This window comes from Clarias gariepinus, chromosome 12 (assembly GCF_024256425.1).
Source record: "Clarias gariepinus isolate MV-2021 ecotype Netherlands chromosome 12, CGAR_prim_01v2, whole genome shotgun sequence".
NCBI lineage: Eukaryota > Metazoa > Chordata > Actinopteri > Siluriformes > Clariidae > Clarias > Clarias gariepinus.
Window position 1 is genome coordinate 20657200 of NC_071111.1, and position 19278 is coordinate 20676477.

A 19278-nucleotide genomic window follows, 5' to 3' on the forward strand; every position below is an offset into this window, starting at 1 on the left:
ATCAAGCATCCGTGGAATGCACCGGACAAACAAGTCTGTGCCACAGAGGCACTGCCCCACAAACCACATCACCCAAATGATCCTCTGCCAACGTCCTGGTGCCAGATACTGTAGCACACACCGACAGGTCTTAATGCGTCATTGGGCTCTATGATATGGCTGATCAGCGCATGGCCAAAATTACGTATGTGGACGCCTCTTGGAACCATAAAACCTTTCCTAAACTTTGAAGGCATCTAATTGTCTAGAATGAATTTGTTTTTGTTGAATTATACAATTCAGACCTGTTTAAGCATGACAGCGCCCCTTTCATAAAGCAGGCTCCATGAAGACGTTGTGTTTTAACGTTGGAGTGGAAGAAACCAACCAGTGTCCTCCACTGGAAAACCGAGTACATCCCAGATCTCCCACCCTCACTTCAGTGCCCTATCTCACTACTGCTCTTATATCTGAATGATGTGGAGAGCCTAGCCAGAAGAGTGGAGATTCCTGTAACTGCAAAGGCTGGAGTGGCAGGAACTCCATATTATAACCTATGCTTTTGGAAATCTGGGTTTGAACCCCAGCCAATGGATGCAGTGCCGGTCCCAATCCTGGATGAAAATGGGTGGGTTGATCGAACAGCCTGCTGTAGTGACCCCCTGATGAGCTCAGCCGGATGACTAACAAGAAGTCAGGTGTCCATCTACCTTTGGCTACATAGTGAAGATGTTACAGTTCCACATACATAGAGGCACTCCTTTACTCCTCTTTTAATAAGTGGTTCAAAAGGTTCAGGTGGTTTCCTGCGTCTTCAAGATTAAAACTCAAACTCAAATTCCTACATTCGCATTTAACTTAAGAAACTGGAAACTGTGCATTTTGATTTGGGACATTTTTCTCCATATACAGTACATTTGTTGTAAAATATAATAAATATAAATATGTACAGACAAAAAGTCAGCATTGGCTCTGCTTTTCATTTTCTTTTAGTTGCCTCAGAAATGTAATAGTAGTAAACTGATAATGCTAAGTGTAGTTTTTTAAAAAAAAAAGGCCTTCCACCTAAACACTCAAGAAGGGCATTGATCAATAGAGTTAAGAATGTGTGCAATAATATGAATATTGCACAATCCACCAAACTAAAAGAATCTGGAATACATATTTATAACCATACCATGATCTATACTTCTTCACTACTTTATGTCGGATCTGGTTAGAGAGACTGTTTGAGTCTTTATGTTGCATAGTATAATAGTAGTACTGTAGACTCCATAGCCTTTTAGACCAACTAATTATGGGACTTCTGAAGTTAATTGACTGAAAAACATCTTATTTAGGGTTTCATGAATACTTTATGCGCACTCTCACAGATTCCTGTTTGTTTATGTCGCATGCATTCATTTTCTATAATGAACAGGGTCACAGCAGGGCTGAAGACTATCCCAAAAGACATCAGGCAAGAGGCAGGGTACACGCTGGACAAGGTGCTAGTCCATCACACACTATGGGCAATTTGAGAACGTACATTAGAATACTGTGCATGTGGAAACACTCCATGCACACAGACCTGAGTTGGGTACAAATTGCCATAAATGCATTTTAACACCAGGTTACAATGCAGCAAAACAGGATAAACACCAAGGGGTGAATACTTTCATAAGGCACTTTAACTGTTATATGGCTGGTTGTTTATAGACATCTAGAAAGTCACCAGATGATACAGTGGGTAATGATCCGGTTTTGAGTCTCGGTGCATGTTCTCTACATCACAAAAACACACAGACAAAAAAAAGGCTTCACTAAACTGACAATGGATGTAAACATAAGTGCGTGTGTGATTTTCTGCAATTGACTGGTAACAGTGTTTTCCTGCTTCACGCCTGGTATTTCTGGAACAGCCTCCTGGTCCATCATAATGTAGCTACTGAAAATGAATAAAGGACAAAAAAAAAAAAAAAAGGCCTGAATAAAGACACAATGCAACTGATATTTAGAAAAATGCAAAAATAGTCTCATTTTATTGAGGTAAATTTCTCTATAAATTGAGGTAACAATTTGCATAGTTTTACATCTATACCTGCTGAACAGCGGAGCAACTCAAAACAGGAACCAACCGGAAAAGAGGCAGACTCAAGAGCGTGTGAACTGGTGGACAAGATATAACCGCGGGTTCTCTGACAGACATCCACCTACGCAGAGAACGTGCTAACCACAAGACAGTCGCGGAATGAGTCAGACACTACCACACACACAGGCACAGACACTCTCTCTCACAGGTGGATTACTGTACATCCAGCATATGTGATGTGTTCGCTGGTAAGAACCCCCCCAAACCCCCTCTAAATCATTTTCTTTCTTTTTTTTTACAAAAATAAAAAAAGAAATCTTATTTAACCAAATACTTGGCGTATAAAAGTACATTCAGGGAAAATCTGAAAAGACGGAACGCGAAATCCTGAATTGCTCGAACCACGTTCGTAAAGGAGCTGGTAACACTAGAAGAGCCTTAATTAAATCAACTGATCAGAAAATGGCAGGGCACTTTAAGTGGATGTAAAGAAACCTCTCTCTCTCTCACACACACGCACGCCCGCATTCACATACACACTATAATCGTGACATCAGAGTCATGTCATCTGTCCCATAGGAGTGTAAATCTGGGAACAGGCAACATTTAGCTTGGTTTTTTTTTTTTTTTTCTACTTTGGTTTGTGAGCAAGTACATTTTTGCACACAGGAGAAACAAAACGATCGAACCAATCTGCACTAATGCTTCTGGCCATGACTGATATCTCTTACAAACACACACACAATCACTGCAAGAGTGCCCACTGCCAAGAATCTGTGGAAGGCATGATGCCGGTTAGACTTGTGCAGTCTCTCTCTCTCTCTCTCTTTCGCTCTCACACACACACATACACAGACAGACAGATACAGACACACAGACTGGCTTTAACCCATATCAACATGAATTGTACAATACAAAGTCTCTGGCTGACAGGCTGCTAAGTGGGGGGGTGTGGGGTCAGAGGTCGCTGGCTTTGCCTTTGTCCTGAGAGTTGGTCTGTGTGTAGAACAGAATGTAGGCCTGAGCCTTACACACCTCCTCGACTGCACACACACTTAGCTTGGAGTCATTACAGTGCACCCAAAATCCTGGAGAGACAGACAGATAAAAAGAGAGAGAGAGAGAGAGAGAGAGATCAATACAGACACTGAATATTTTCATCTCTGCAAAAAAAAAAAAAAACGGGTAACAAAATCCTATTTCAATCAATAGGTCAGAACTTTAAAATAACAATATTATTAATATAGAAGAAAAGCAGATCCCTGCGTCTCCTACCTCCCTCTGTGTTGTAACAGAAGGCGGTGTAATGGCCCGAGCCGAAGCCCTTCCCGTGGTGCATGACGACGGCGGAGAGCTGGTAGAGGAAGTGTTGGTGGCGGAGTGACGTGTTGGAAGCGGAGTCTTTGCAGCAGTAGGGCTCCATGTTCAGTTCCTGCTCGAACTTGACGTGGACGCCGATCTTCTCTCTGTGGTTACGACCTGACCATCTGACCACACAAACACACACGCAAGCAAAACACGTCAACAGACGGCGCATCTCGAGCACTCCTATAATAAACGCATGTGTTTTTTTTGTATGTGAGTGTGTGTGTGCAAGTACCTAAAGCGCTTAAGGTGTAGTCGTAGGACGTGAGGCAGTTTGTAGACCACCAGCTGCTTCTGAGCTTCTGTCAGGACCACTTGCTTGGAGCAGAAGCGACGGCGTTTATCTGAGACACGGTAACACAGATCCGACTGACTTACACGACAAAAACGCAGCGACAAGTCGTCCTTTTAATGATTTTAACAATTAGTAGTACGTGTGTGTACAAAATTAATACCAACAGTAAGTAAATTACTATAATGTATGGTTTTTCACAAAAAGTTTCTATTATGCATCATGTTCGACTCACTGTTGCAGTGATCGCAGGCATAAATGGCTCCTTCTAAAGCCTCCGTCTCTGTAAACTTGGCCAGCATCTCCGTCAGCCTACACGGCACCTGTGTGGCGTCCTTACTGTTGCTGTGGTAACGCTCGGGAAACTCTAACGACAGATCCCAGAACGGCTCCACCGTGTCCGAACGATGATCGCACGCCAGACACCTGACCTGAGGACATAAAGGCGAGGCGGTCAGGTATACAGTACAACGTATGGTGCGGATGTTCGCGTGTATCTCGCGAGAGTGTACTCTTCCTCCTCACCTGGCTGAGTAGCTGGCCATGAAAGATGGTATTGACCACGCTGAGCACCTGTTTGATCAGGCGTCTCTGATTGGCCGGCACGGAGGCAGGCGTGAGCGTTCCGGTTCGCTCCAGCTCGCGTTGGACTTTGTCCAGGAGCTCGCAGAGGAACTCCTGCGCGTCCTGCTGCGCGTAACCTCGGAACGCCGGGATCAACTGCCATACCGAGTGCAGCATCGCAAACGGAGACACCAGAGCCCACTTTCCTGACCACATCACCTAAAAACACACAGATATTATTAGGAGAACACTTGCCATATACAGTACATTACATCACTATGAATAGATTCTAAGCTATGTGTTTTTAAACTAATTTTAAATCTGTTAGAGTAAAATCAACACGAATTTGTATAATGATTAAGCACAATTTGGGTTATCAGCACCAAATCATTAAGTGACCTGATTTGTTAATGCAAAGCATAAATAAATAAACATCTGTAGAGATTTATGGCTGGTTTCAGAAACACTCAGACAGCAAAACGCAGCAGAAGTAAATTGTCAAAAAAATACTACATCCAGAATGACTGGGTCAAAACTGGATGTTTTGGATCACTTTTTTTTTATGGGGGGATTAATGGCAGTGAATGAACTTGAGTTGCTCGGGTTGTTGTCATGGTGACAAAATAAATTCCCTTATTTTTCATTCCATACTAGAAGCATTTTTGGTGCTCTTTAAGTGCAGACAATAATGATGGGTTGATGGATGGGTTTATTAATGATGTCACAATATTGATGCATTTCAGTTTCTTCATGACTGCGTGTGTTTTTGAAGGTTCTTCACCAATGTGTTCACGCAACAGCAAATGATGGCAAGTAGGGATGGAAATCACCATTCACCACCTGATATGATCTCACAGTACCCATGTGCTGATTAGATTAAAATTGTGTATACACACACACAGGTATATATATATATATATATATATATATATAAACTTTAATTATTAATTAATGGTAGCACGTTCTCTCACCTAAAAACCAAGCGCAGCATTTAAACAATACAAACTAATTTAGAGTTTAACGTTTATTAACTTCCACATTTTTACTGAGCAGCACATACCTCTGTCATGAGCCATAGTTATTATTTCTAAACAAACTTGGCAAGTAATTCACTCCTACCACACAAGATGAAAATATGTATGCAGGTCAGGATTATAAAGAAACTGCAATTTCAAGTCTCAAAACTCATTTCTACAGTGAGCATGCAGGCTTTCGTTTGTTTGTATTAGGATTTATTGCCATACCAGCTTCTCGGGCTATTTTATGGCAGATACCTGTACATATTAAACATTAAACTGATTTATTCGAACCAATATAATATGTTATAATGTAAGAGATTTAAAGAGTTGTGGAAAAGGTCAATAAAAATAATAATACTAATCACAATCACAATCACATTATAACATGGCCAGAAGAACAAGACTTAACAAAATGGTTCTTTAGGTGCTCTTTTGCCAAAAATTTTAAAGTTTTTCTGTTTTTTGAGCATGCGGACTGAGTGGCTGCCAGCATACAGGTGCATGCAGCTTCTAACACGGGCACGTGGGGCTGCTATTATTACCATAAAAATTCTTTATAATTTTTTTTTTATTTTGGAGTCGGCATGGGCTCTTTTGGGTATATCTCATGTATAATATCAGTGACTGTACTGTTTGTTATACATCGAGCGTGTACCTGGAACAGTGTGTGCAGCTCATGGCAGAGTGAGATGTGTTTGGAGCTCGGCTCTTTGGGCTGAATGAGCTCCATGCTGCGTGAGCGTGAGGCGCCCCCGCTAAGCCCTGATCCCTGACCACTGGCTTTGGGCTGGGCGCCGTGCTGAACCGAGAGCCCCAGCTTTTGACTAACGGCGGACGCTAGCAGCTCCAGCGCCTGGTTCAGGTCCAGTCTCAAAAAACACTCTCGAAACACGTGCAGGTGACTCAGAACCTGCAGTATGGAGTTCATGTAGCATGTGTTGCCAAGATTTCTTAAACCAGTCACTCCTGGTGTAACCGTGGGCCGCCTCTTAATGGGGGAGTCGCCTGGTTTGGTAGGCGGACCCCGAGTCTGTTTGCTCTTGGCCGAGGTGCTTGGCCTCCTCTGAGGCGTCTTATCTTTTCGAGTCCGAACATTAGACGGTGGAGCTGGCTTGTGTTGGATTTGTTTCTTTTCTGTTAACGACGCCTCTGTCGCTTTCTGGCTCTGCTTGCGGATCCGGCTGCTTTTTCGCGGCGGCGCGCTTTCCAGCTCTTCCCGGAGCTGCCGTTTAAGTGTCCGTCTCCTCTCCCGCGCCTCCCTCCTGCGCTCCTCCTCTTCCTCACGCTTTCGCTCCTCCTCCAGGAAACTCCTGCCGCGCTCCGTGTGGCCGAACCAGGTGCGGAACACGCGGCTCATGAGTGCTCGACGCCGGTGCCACAGTGCCGTGAACATGCGGTCCTCTGCGCGCAGCTGCAACTCCTGCGCGTTCCCGTGCTCTAGCTGGGCTGCGCCGGAGCGCAGCGTGCGCCCGCTGCGTGTCGTCACCTCATAGCGTTGACTCTTGATGGCGCCCAGTGTGCCGCGCAGCAGCTTCAGGTCTCCCGTGGCGTTGTCGTTCAACACATAGTCGTCACACAGGTAGCAGAAGACGTACAGTTCGTTCACCTCCAGAGCCAGAGGGTGGCGCTGCTCCTGCAGGGAGAAAAAAACAAGCATTAAAAAAAATATATGAACAACCTATTCATTAAGACTCACGTCATTAATTAACACCTATGTAGATAAGTTCCTTTTTTTTTTAGTCATCACATTAATAAACAGAGAAAGTGTTATTTCTTTCCTACCTTGAAGTGCTGCAGTGCGTGCTCCTCTATGTAGCGTCCGCAGGCCACGTGTGAGCAGCTGAGACACGCCCACACCGACTCCGTGGTGTTGCAGTCCACGCAGTGCCATTTCTGCGGGTTCAGGATAGAGTGGTCCTGTGCGAGCCTCAGTCGACCCACGTGCTTACACTTGTCCATCACAGTTACTCAAACACGCTTCACATGACCGTGGCAAAGGCGGCCAGCCGTACAACTACCTCCTGCCAAGGCATGCTGCATCTGATGGGGTGAAGGGAAACATGGGATGGTGAAGGTCAGACCTGACCAGTACAAACCACGTCTGTTATATATATATATATATATATATATATATAGTGGAACTTTGGATTACAGGCATAATTCGTTCCGGAAGTGGGCTCGTATTCCAAAACACTCGTAAACCAAATCCTGAATTGAAAACCGAATTTTCCCATAAGAAATTATCAAAATTCAAATTATTCGTTCCACAGCCCCAAAAAATAAATACATACAAATAATTAACACAAAATATAAAGTAAAAATAAAAAAAAACTAACCTGCACTTAATGTTTAAAATAAAGTAAAAATAAATCCTGACAGATAAGTGTTTGTGCGTGCATTGGATTTCTTTATATGGTGGTATTGTTTTTATCTTTTTATTATTTTACCTCTCTTTGGTCCACATTTGCTCTCTGCTTATTTTATTTATTTTTTTTTACATACTGTATCTTTGGTCTGTTATGTATTCACATTTCAATCAACCTGCCCGAGAGTTCGCTTGGAAGTGGACTCACCTTTTGAAGGGTCTCGATTTACTTGCTAGGTGTGCATAAAAGTTTAAAAGCTGAAAGTGAACCGAGTCCTCTCTCAAATAAACTCAATGTGAACACAAAAAAAAAAAAAACTTCACTTCTAGACTGTTTTCACATTAGGCACAACTGATTTGTAGATGTGCCTAAAACTTATTGCGGTCAGAGTTCATGTTGTTTTTGCTTAGACAATAAGAAGAAAAAGAGGGTTACATTGGAGTTTCCATGCTATGCAAGTCTATTAAAGTATTGATTTTTGCTTCCATATTAGTAGGCTTCTGATGGCTTTCAGTGCCACAATCCGGATGGGACACTTTTTAGTGTCCCATCCGGCTTATCAAAGCATTTTCATTAAGCTTTTTTGTAAGAATTGTAAAAAAAATTAATGCACAGTTGGTAGTGAATGAGTTGGGTTAATTCTAAGAGAAAACCGATAATCTTACATCTAAACAGTGATGTACCTCCACTCTTGAGTACAATTAACTTCCATATCTGATTGATCCATGCCCGAGTATGCTGTACCGTTCTAGAGACCCCTTTATCCAGAAGAACGATTATTTTCTCACTGATCAAAATCATTGTGGTCAAGTGTTCTTGGAAACAATCCCTAATGTGAAAACAACCTTAGGCAGGGTTCGTACTTGTACAGGTAAACCACATTTACAGAACAGACGCAACAGGATTTGTTTTAATCAAACCAAACACGTCAAGTGTGAACACACCCTTTACTGTGGTCTCTGTCCCGTTTGTTCACATCGGTGGCTGTGGTTCTGACTTTCTGCTTTTATTTAAACACATCTAAGTGCAAAAACGCGAGATCTGTCTACAACAAGCCTAGAGGATTAAAAATGCCAGGGCAAAAGATAAAAGAAAACTTTGAGTGCCAGGTATAAGTTAAGCAAACTGCACTAAGTGGCGGCAGCATAGTGGTTACCACGTGGCCTCACTCCACCAGGGTGGGGGTTTAATTCCCACGTTGGATCTGTGTGTGTGTGTGTGTGTGTGTGTGAGTTTGGATGTTCTCCCAGTGCTTGGTGGGTTTCCTCCCACAGTCCAAAGACATGCAGATTGTGTCTCTGTAATAATGCTGTAAATGTTTACACTCTTGGAAATGCAGACAGTAACCTGTAAAGTATTGCCAATCTAAAAAGGTCAGATATAATAAAAGGGGGCGGCACAGTGGCTTAGTGGTGGGCACTGTTGCCTCGCACCTTCAGGTTCCAGGTTTGGTTCCCGTTTAGGGTCTTGTGCATGGTCTTTGCTTGTTCTCCCCATGCTTGGTGGGTTTCCTCCCACAGTCCAAAGACATGCAGATTAGGCTATCTGGCATTCCCCAATTGCCTGTAGTGTGTGCGTTCTGTAATGGACTGGCACCCTGTCCAGGGTGTACCCCACCTTGTGCCCAAAGTCTACCGAGATAGGCTCCAGGCCACAGCATAAAAGGTAAAGATTATAAATAAAAAGTACTGAGGTATAAAGGCGGCATGGTGGTGTAGTGGTTAGCACTGTCGCCCTGAACCTCAAGGGTCCGGGTTCGATTCCAAGCCAGGTTCAATTCCTCTCTCTTTGTGCATGGAGTTTGCTCGGGTTTCCTCCCACAGTCCAAAGACGTACAGATTAGGCTAATTGGTGTTCCCTAATTGCCCGTAGTGTGTGTGTGTGTGTTTGATTGCCACCCTATCTAGTGCGCACCCCCACCTTGTGCCGAAAGTTTCCTGGGACAGGATAAGATGAAAGAATGAAAAATAATTATCTCAATAGACAGTTAATCGGTTACCAGGATACCTAATAATAAATGTTTTCCTTTATGTGTACACACTAATAGTATTATCAGCTAATACAAACCGCCATACATTCAGAAAATGGCAAGACCGTTGATATAAAAAAAAAAAAAAAATCAGTAAATGTGTGTACTGAGATTTTTTAATCTCCGTTCTGCACTCACATTGGCTACACGGTTCCTCCTTCCTGCTCTGTGATTGGCCAGGATGCTCTAAGCACCCGCGGTTTCGCCAATCACAGCGCGGCGGAGGCGGGCTCTGTCAGGGTAAAGCTCGAACAAAACGACCGGGTTCAGCAATTTAGCGCCATTTAATCTCAGGTCCAGCGGGGCTGTTAAATGAGAACTGGTGCGACAAGCGCTGTGCTGGCTTGTACACAGAAAGCATGAGAAACCATGTGGTGAGAATCCAGTACACTACAAGCGTGCTCATCATGATGAGTTGATAGTGTACACACACTTTCGAGTTGAAGCAAAACTTGGTATAAATGAAGGTCATTAGCTTGCATGAAGCACACTGGAGTTTTCCTACAGCAGAGGATTAGGAAACACACTGGCGGCTTAAAATAGACAGCTTTGAAAGTGATCCAGGTTTGGAACTAAGATTCACTGACACCGACTTGTTTTTGCATTTAATATTAAAATATTTAATGCTAAAAATAAGGCACTATTATATGGTTATTACTAACACTTCCTGACCACGGATGTGTTTTATTCCCCTTAAAGAGTAGCTGAGTGACCCTGTCGGTGTTATTGGACAGGGTCCGCCCATTCCAGAGTGCAGCATGGACGTGATTTAGTGACCCATCCGGCTTATCAATTTAAAAGATCATCATTCATAATTATTAATATTATTATAATAAACTCTAGTCAGATCAGCTGGAGGTGAGCGCGTGATTATGAAGTTACCTTTGATTAATACTTGAATAATCCTAGTTTTGTTGGATAGCTAGGCTAAAATATGCTAAGCTAAAGTGCATTCATAAAACTGCCAGGTTGAAAGGGAATAAACTTAGCAGCGAGTAGCTAGCTCACAACAATCACGGCTAGCGAGCTACTCGGCTATTGCTTTAAATTAGCTTTAGCTAACTTTCATGCCCTAGCATTTGACTAAAGGATGAAATCTCCGCTTTATTTCACTATTTCTTCCCAACAACAGATGACGTTTGCCACTTTATCATTTAAAGAATTTTTTTCTGTACATACCTGTTCTTTTTTTTCCACCCGCGGTATTTTAACTCACACACACATCGGGTAGCGCCGCAGTCGCCATCTTGTCTCCAGGTTGTCGCGTGGTGTGCGACATGACGTCGAGGGCCACTGACGTAATGTCGCGCGGAAGGCTCGCGATGACAAAGGCGGCGTTTTTCTCCCCTGTAACGCTTCAGGGAAGTTTTATTAGTTTACAATTCCGCATCTTTAACTCCTACATACATGCAAACGACTATCTGAGAAATTCTGCATTGGATATCAGACGAGTCGAGCTGGCTATTAGCAGCAAGGTCGAGCGTTTCCCTGGCAACTGTGCTACGGCTCCTTTCATGTTAGTAAACAAACATCAAAAGCCCGCCCAGCATACGTCAGTTCCTCCTCATTTATTTCATGTTCCCCCCGCGCATTTTAACATTATGAGAATACCTGAGCAGATTTTCAGATAATTTAGTTGTGTTATGAATATTAAGGTAGATAATGTGACATAGCAAGGATATTTCCAGAACAAACATTAATTCAGATTTACTCCAATCATGGTGCCTGAAGAGATCAAACTGCTGCATGGTTAACAACGTTTTACTTGTCTGAACAAAGTCATAAAAAACACGCATATATTTAAAGGTTATCACACTACAGTTCACATTAAAGCTGCACTGGGAAGTTTTTATTTATCCCACAAATGTTGCTGTGATATGAACAGTTATATTATACTTAGCCAGTTTTATTATGGTTTTTATAGGTTTTGCAAATGCACTTGCCAACATTGTTCTTGCAAGAACTATTCCTGAACAGCTGACCTTCATGTCTTAAAGTAACAATTGACTGTTATTGTTGCTTAATTATCTTATGGAATATGTTATTTCATAGTTTTGAAATCTTCAATATTGAAAAAAAACATTGAATTAGAAGGTGTATTAAAACTTTAGACTGATATTCTGTGTTATAAATTAAGTAAAGAAAAAAAAATATAATTAATATTATTATTAATAGTAGTAATAATAATAGTAGTAGTAATAGTAGTAGTAGTAGTAGTAATAGCATTATATTACATATACGGAAACTGGTCTCAGAACAGCATTTCACTGCTTCTTGTCTTTTTTTTAGAAAGACATTCTTCAGGAAAAACTTATTTTTTATTAAATCACAAAACATGACAATTACTGCACAAAAAGTATAAAAGTGCAAGATTTACAGAGAGAAAACCAAGAAATAAACAGACAACTAAATGAATAAAAAAAGAAAGAAAAAAAGTAAATAAAAAAATAGCAGGGAAAAATAACCTTCTTGTCTTTTGCCCAGTTTCCGCACACGCATACGTCATTTCCGGTTCAGTAATGATGGCGGTTGATTTGACGCCGAGGTTCAGGAGGCTCAACAGCCAAACGAGGTGTTTTACCGGAAAGAAACTTCCAACAGGTCTCTCTCTTTAAACAACATAAATATACAGACATGTTAAAGTGAATTAATGTTAGTTCTGTGTATAATTCGTGCTTTGTAATTCCAGCGTCATAAACATCGGCTATGAGGCGCTGTAGCTAACCTGCTATAAGCCGTTAGTTAGTAATTCATTAACCTGTCAGTTGGTGGGGAGTTTGCTGTAACGTTTACTCGCTGAGACAGATGTCTCTCTTCTTCAAAATAACATTATTGTGTTTGTGTCAGCATAACAAGAGCTTTCTGTCCTTTACTAGTCATAATATAACTCACCTTAGAGATCCTAACAAAGTAAGAAAAAACAACAAGGCAATGCTTTACATTAAGAACAGGTGAGGCATTTATTAACTTAAACTAACTAACAACTTCAGTTTTACTACTCTATATTTAATATATACTAGTTCAGTCACAGGAAAAATATTGAGAAGAAAGTGAAATTCAATGTTTTAATAACATACTGAGATTTCTTTAATATGATATCCACCAAGATGGTGAGAATAATTTATTTTATTCAATGAAATTGCTGTACAACCATCAGTAGTTAGTGTAAAGTCTCTGCTCTGTATAGAGCCAAAAAGACATCTGCAGTACTCTACATTCATAATCCACGCCTGCCTGATGGCTTCCTGAAAATCATGTTCAGATCTTGACTGCTACTGCCTTCTTCACCGTTGTCCAACAGTTTAGGTTTAGGTCTGGAGATGACCCAAGCCATGGCACCAGAAGTCATCACTAGTTTTTCACTTAATTAGCACAGCTCTTCAGTCAGATAGACTCAAACTAATTAGTGAAACCACCTTTTTGGTGCACAGGGAGAACTATAATACATTTCAAATCTTATCTTAATACTTTTGCCCACATTTGTCATGCTTAGATTGATTGTCTGCTGACCGAATTCGGCAGGTAATCACTTAATTTTTTACAGATCGGTTGTCTTCTCTCAACCGGCCGATCATATAAACTGATACTATTGTGATTACGCAAAATACGTGAGTCAACACCCACATCAACAAGCCATCGGCAGTCTGGAAATCTTATTTGACACTTAAGAACAATGCACAGTGAATCATTTGAGTATGAAAAGTTTTTCACAAAGGCAGCACCTAAGTCTTGTAAGTCGACCTTTAAACCATTCGCATGCTAGCAGACGGTACAGATTACTTGCTGTTTGTTTAGAATTGTAAAAAATAAATAAATAATAAATGTGTATGTACAGTACATATATATATATATATATATATATATATATAATAAGCATGTGTGTGTATAGAGAGAGAGAGAGAGAGAGAGAGATAGATAGATAGATAGATGGATCTAGAATAGAGGTCAGCAACATCTGTACAATATATCATATGTATCACACTATCACAGTTTGCTCAGAACCTGCACCCAATACAGCAGTGTTGCATTTTAAAAAGTGTTACTTTAAGTAAAGTGTTAACAAAAACTCCATGGTTGAATTGAGACACAAACCCAAATCTCTCTCTCTCTATTTCTCTGTACTATGACAGGACCGTTTAAAGCAACACAGCTGTGGCGTAACATCATCGAGGCCTTACAGACGCAGGTGGAGGTCAGGCGTCGACGGCAGCACTTGCGTGTACACCGTGACTGCTTCATTGGCTCTGATGCTGTCGACGTGGTTCTCAGCCACCTCATGCAGAACATCTATTTTTGCGCTAGTGATGTGACCCGCCTCAAAGCTGTCAGGCTTTGCCAGGCTCTAATGGATGCTAGAGTGTTTGAACCAGTCGGCATGAAGCTCTTCCGTAGGGAAAAAGAGTTGGCCTTCGAGGACTCTGGCTGCAGTCTCTACCGGTTTCTGGATTCAGACGGCCTTCCTGGATCAGCCAAACACAACAGTGATGTGGAGAATGAAACACCTGTGAAAGAAAATGGAAAGAAGAAGAAGGGGTCCAGGTCAGGAAATATTTAATGATATTGCATTAACCTAAATATAATACATTTATTATGAGCAAATTAATTTGTGTTTAAAGGTTTGATGATGTAAGGACCATCTCTAACCCCTTGGCACTTGGGTCGTCAGACAGAAGGGTGGAGAGAATACTAAAAACTATAAACCTTCAGCCGTCAATGCCTTCTGGTTTGAATCGTGTTGGTTTGTCTACTACCTTCCTTTCAAAACAAGGTGAGACCGGTTTCTGTAAAGGTGGGTCCGTGCTGGTGTTTTAATATATATTGAATCATCTCATTAACAACAGCAAAAAAAAATATACATAAAAAATTAGAAGTAAACAGAACGTTTTACAATTTTAAATTCTTCAGAGGTTGTTCAAATTGCACATGTTGGTAAATTAACTCTTTCTCCGTAGTCACAAGCCATGCATTTACACCATCATCCACCCATTTTTTTTATCTTTCTTGGACCAACCATTTGTCGTTTGTCTTCCATGCTGGTTTATTGGTGTTTAAACCAATCTGTCAATAGTGTAATCTCTGTGAGTTATGTAGCGCAGTGGGTTCAACAATGGCGCAAATGCAATCGCTAGTGACTAAGACGATTGTTAAGTAGTACGTTTATATAGACTGAGCGTTACTATAGGTAAAAAAGTTTTGCACAAACCTGTGCAGTCCATGTCAGCTTGAGTGCAGATCATATGTCATAAAGAAAAAAGAAGCAAACGCTAAGTAACTCTGAAATTCATGTAACAATTCAAACAATGAGATCATGTGTGTTTGATTATGAAAGAATATATATTACTGGCACCAATCAGTAAAAGGAATAATTCCTAGCCTTCAGAACCCCGGAAGCCCTACACAGGATCAGCAGGATGAAAAATTTATGTATGAATGAGCAGATATTCTGCTGTCTGTACAGTTTTGATGATACCATCTTGTTTTTGCAGTGGTACAGGAAGTGTGGAAACAACAAACACTTCTCCAGCTGTTGCAGTTAGTGGAGGTGCCGGTGTTGGACTGTGTGCTGAAGTCACCCTCGAAATCTGGTCCTCTTCGCATGCGTTTGCTGAGGAACAGTGACCTGGTCATCTCCAACACCTGCGTGGACCGGGAAGTGTCCGAGATCCTCAACCTGCCGGAGTCAGTGTCTAAAACGATGTTCCTGTAAATCAAGCAAAAGTTCAGTTAATGTCGAAATAACTGTTATATTAGTTATTTTATGGATGTTAGATAACAAATAACTAATGAAGTAGCCAGGTTTTGGGAAGTCAACAGTTCATCATCAATTCTTACTTTTAAACAAAAATATTTTCTGAATTTCTCTTATGGATTTATAGCTTTACCGTCATGTTTAATTCGCCTATGATGGTGGATTAGTGTTGTTCATCCACCTTCTGTCTTTGTGTTTGGAAGGCTGGACTCGTGGCTGTTGGCGGCTGCAGACTGTCTAGAGCTGTTTCCAGACGAGGTGATAGTAGCGACAGGGGAACAGCTGATTCAGGTCCAGACCGCAGAGGGTGACGAGAAGTCGGGCGTCTACAAGAAACTACTATTCGACGCCATAGCCAAGTACTACAACAGTCAGGAGAGAGTTCCCCTGCTGGCTGGATGTTACATGGACATTCATGCAGGCATCCTTAAGCTACTGGGTAAAACTGATGCAGAGAACAAACACTCTCATATCTGTCTCACATGATACTGACCGCAGTCTCTTACAGGCAGGTTTTTATACACAGACCTTATACTGTTACATCATAGTAGAGACTGGTGCTTGTATATTGAGTCTGTACCTTTGCTCCATTAGTCACTGTGAGGTGATGCATACACACAGGCATAAAAACATCAAACTAAAATGCATTCTCTCTCTCTCGCACACACAAAAGTTATTGACATTATTGAGAGTGGTGTCATACTCTGATCGCGTTACAATTGGTCCTTGACGAATGATTTCAGCTCCATCATTTCACTTATTTTAGCTTTACACACCTTATAAGTGTTAGTCTCTGTTTCTATGCATGTTTAAGATGAAATAAAATCCCCCCAAAATAGATATATTGTCCCTATAGAGATATAATCTGTTAATTGAGAGAGAGAGACAGAGAATGCATTTTAGTTTGATGTTTTTATGTCTGTGTGTTTCAGACTCAGGTCGGACTGAGGATGCTCTAAGGGCGTCTCAGCTGTGTCTTCGTCTTCTGGACGCCAGCTCTAGAAATGAGCTGCGCCGACTCCTGACCTTCATGAATGAAGCTGCAGATTCCAAGGCCATCCAGCTGCACAAAACGGTGCAGTGCCCAATCAGATTTATACTAATTTTATGATCATTTTAGTAGAACAGAATTTATTACTTATTTAAGGGGGTTTTTAGACGGCTGTGTCTTTTTTTTTTTTTAATGCCATTTCTCTAAATTTAGCCTTTTACATTTTTTTTTCAGTTAAGTTTACAGAAATACTTTTGCTAAATTAAAGTACACACTGAGAATCCTCCTACTCCAAAAGTAGCAATGATTGGTGTGTTTCTATATTTATAATATCTGTACATGAACACTTTTTTTATTATATGTACACAGTACTGTGTAACAGTCTTGAGCAGTCTTGAAACTTCAAACACCGAAGTTGTGTAAGCTGTATAATGTAATGATATTTAAAAAATCTGTTGCAGAATCAAGCAATAAAAATGTGTCATGTTTGTTGAAAAGCAGATGGAGAACAAATCAATGATCAGTAAAACGTTCATGAAGGCTGTGCTTCAAAGTAAAGATGTCAGTCGGGCCCAGTGTGAGCAACTCCTCCTGTTTCTCATGGACCACCATTTACACCTATTCAAGGTAACGTCACTGCACTCACTTCCACATATCAATGAACAAGACAGGCTTGCATTATTAGCTTTCATATACATGACTATCTAAGCAAAGCTTACAGTTCGCCTGATCTTTTTCTTTACATTTGGATTCGACGCAATGAAACTAGACACCGGTGTCTCTGATCAAAGCGGTGACGATGGCACTGCAAACCCTGCAGCAAGGACGGGATCCGGATAACGTAGCACGTGAGTTTTCACAACTGCCACGTTGCATGCATAATCTTGCTCTCTGGATTAAACGCGTGCACTAAAGCGTGTTCTGTGCGTACGCTTGTCTTTGTTGCTGTGTAGTGTTCGCGTTCTGTCAGCAGATGTCGTCACAGCAGTTTGAGGAGCAACGAGAGAAGAACACCTTTGAGAGCCTGAAAAAGCTTTTCGAGCATATCACACTTAGTAATGATCTGTCGATCAAACAGAGGAGGCGTTTGATCAAGGAGTTTCAGAAGCACCATCCTGCAGTGTTTCTCCACCATTTCTCCTCCAGCTTCTAGAGCTCGCTGCAGAGTTTCTCCAAGGAAGGCCTCTTTTTTATTTTTATTTACTTGGTTGAAACATAGCCGTAAGATGTTTATACTTTAAATGGATAAACAGATTTATTAAATTTGTAGAAGAACACTGGAATATTGATAAATTGTTTGTTATTGCTTGTCATGTGGCTGCAATGCACACATTCAGATCAGACAGGAAATAGATATTGCAGAGGTACATGGTAATCTGCCCCAGATGCACTCATCAGTTGCACATATTTCTTATTTTTAATTGTATCTTATGTCACGAGAATGTATGGTCATCAGTATTGCAGCAACATTTTTATGTCTGTTGTACTTTTTTACAGTAAGTACACAGTTGTTTTCATCTCACAAAAAATATAATTTCAGTTGTTCACGTTGGTTCAAGATGTTTCTCACAAGCAGACCATGATTATTTGTTGCCCTTGTTATTGTTTCTGTACAGGCTTTTTGCTGGAATGCCACAGCTAAGAATTACTTGAATGGTTATAGAGTACTGTGCAAAAGTGTTGAGCCACCCCTGATTTCTTCATATTTTGCTTCCAAAGAGCCAGACTTTGTTGTATTTTTTAATGTAGTTTTAAAGAATAGTTCTCCAGGCTTCCTGATCTATCTATCATTGGACCTCTAACCTAAGAGATGATGCAGTGAGATAATGCAGATGATTACAGATGATCAGGATGGTGATTAGTATACTGGTGATGCTGAATGCTGAGTAGTTGGAACAAATGAGAAGGAAAATGAGGTTGTTACATCGACAAACAACTTTTGAATTGTATCTTTAGACACTTTGCAGCCTGTCACATCGAAACGTTTGTTTCCGTTTAAAATATGTCAACACCTTTGCACAGTACTGTACTTGCGTACAAATAGTCAGGGATGTACTCAGTTAAACAGAGAAATTATTTTAACAAATGTAGTTGAGTTGTAGTTGTAAATCTGCTGGATAGTAAACGTAGAAATTTTATTTTTGTGTTTTAAACCTAATGATTTGTGCAGGTTCGGGGCAAATATTTTTCAGTGTAGGAATAGAAATAATCTCTATTGTGAAATATAGTACTTAATTTTCTGTAAATTTTATGACACTAATGCATTGCAAATACTACACATTACATTGCAACAATAATTTAATTTTCTGTTTGAAAATTATTGAATTTGAATACTATACTGTACATCATTTTGGATTAACCCGGGTTGTAGTTTTTGTGGATATTTTAATGGTTATATGCGGAAATAAAGTGCATTTTAACTTGGCTGATAAACACTATATGGCCAAAAGTATGTGCATACCTGATCATTACTCATTCTAGATTTATTTACCATTCACTTTTATAGTAACCTCCGCCTTCTTCTAAGAAGGATTTGCACTAGATGTTGAAGAGTGGCTAATCATTTAGCTACAAGAGCGTGAGAACAGGTAATGATGTTAGGTGAGGAGGTCTGGGGTGCAGTCAATGTTTTAGTTCATCCCAAAGGTGTTTGGTGGGATCAAGGTCAGGTTTCTGTGCAGGAAACTCGAGTTTTTGTCCCCCTTACTGTAACACATAATGTTTTGCATCATGGAGCATGCTTGGTCATGCAGGAACAGGTTTAGTTCGCTTAGTTCCAGTGAAATGCATTCTACAGGATAAAAAAATGTTCAGGTTGCATAGGATTCTTTTATACAGTGAAACCGCGGATTG

General features: G+C 40.8%; 2 protein-coding genes across 2 annotated transcripts; one reads left to right on the top strand and one right to left on the bottom strand.

Moving 5' to 3' along the window:
- Positions 1-1966: 1966 nt before the first annotated feature.
- usp44 (ubiquitin specific peptidase 44) lies at positions 1967-11190 on the bottom strand. The gene is made up of 8 exons (XM_053508665.1): positions 10865-11190; positions 7073-7330; positions 5946-6923; positions 4233-4490; positions 3943-4138; positions 3651-3759; positions 3326-3537; positions 1967-3138 (listed from the first exon to the last, which is right to left on the bottom strand). Exons 2-8 carry the CDS (start codon positions 7247-7249, stop codon positions 3008-3010), a joined length of 2061 nt encoding a protein of 686 aa, XP_053364640.1. The 5' UTR covers positions 7250-7330; positions 10865-11190; the 3' UTR covers positions 1967-3007.
- A 1014-nt stretch (positions 11191-12204) lies between these two features.
- Positions 12205-18896, top strand: depdc4 (DEP domain containing 4). The gene is made up of 9 exons (XM_053508666.1): positions 12205-12286; positions 13816-14224; positions 14302-14453; positions 15172-15364; positions 15638-15873; positions 16367-16509; positions 16927-17052; positions 17195-17273; positions 17379-18896. Exons 1-9 carry the CDS (start codon positions 12205-12207, stop codon positions 17576-17578), a joined length of 1620 nt encoding a protein of 539 aa, XP_053364641.1. The 3' UTR covers positions 17579-18896.
- Positions 18897-19278: the final 382 nt, after the last annotated feature.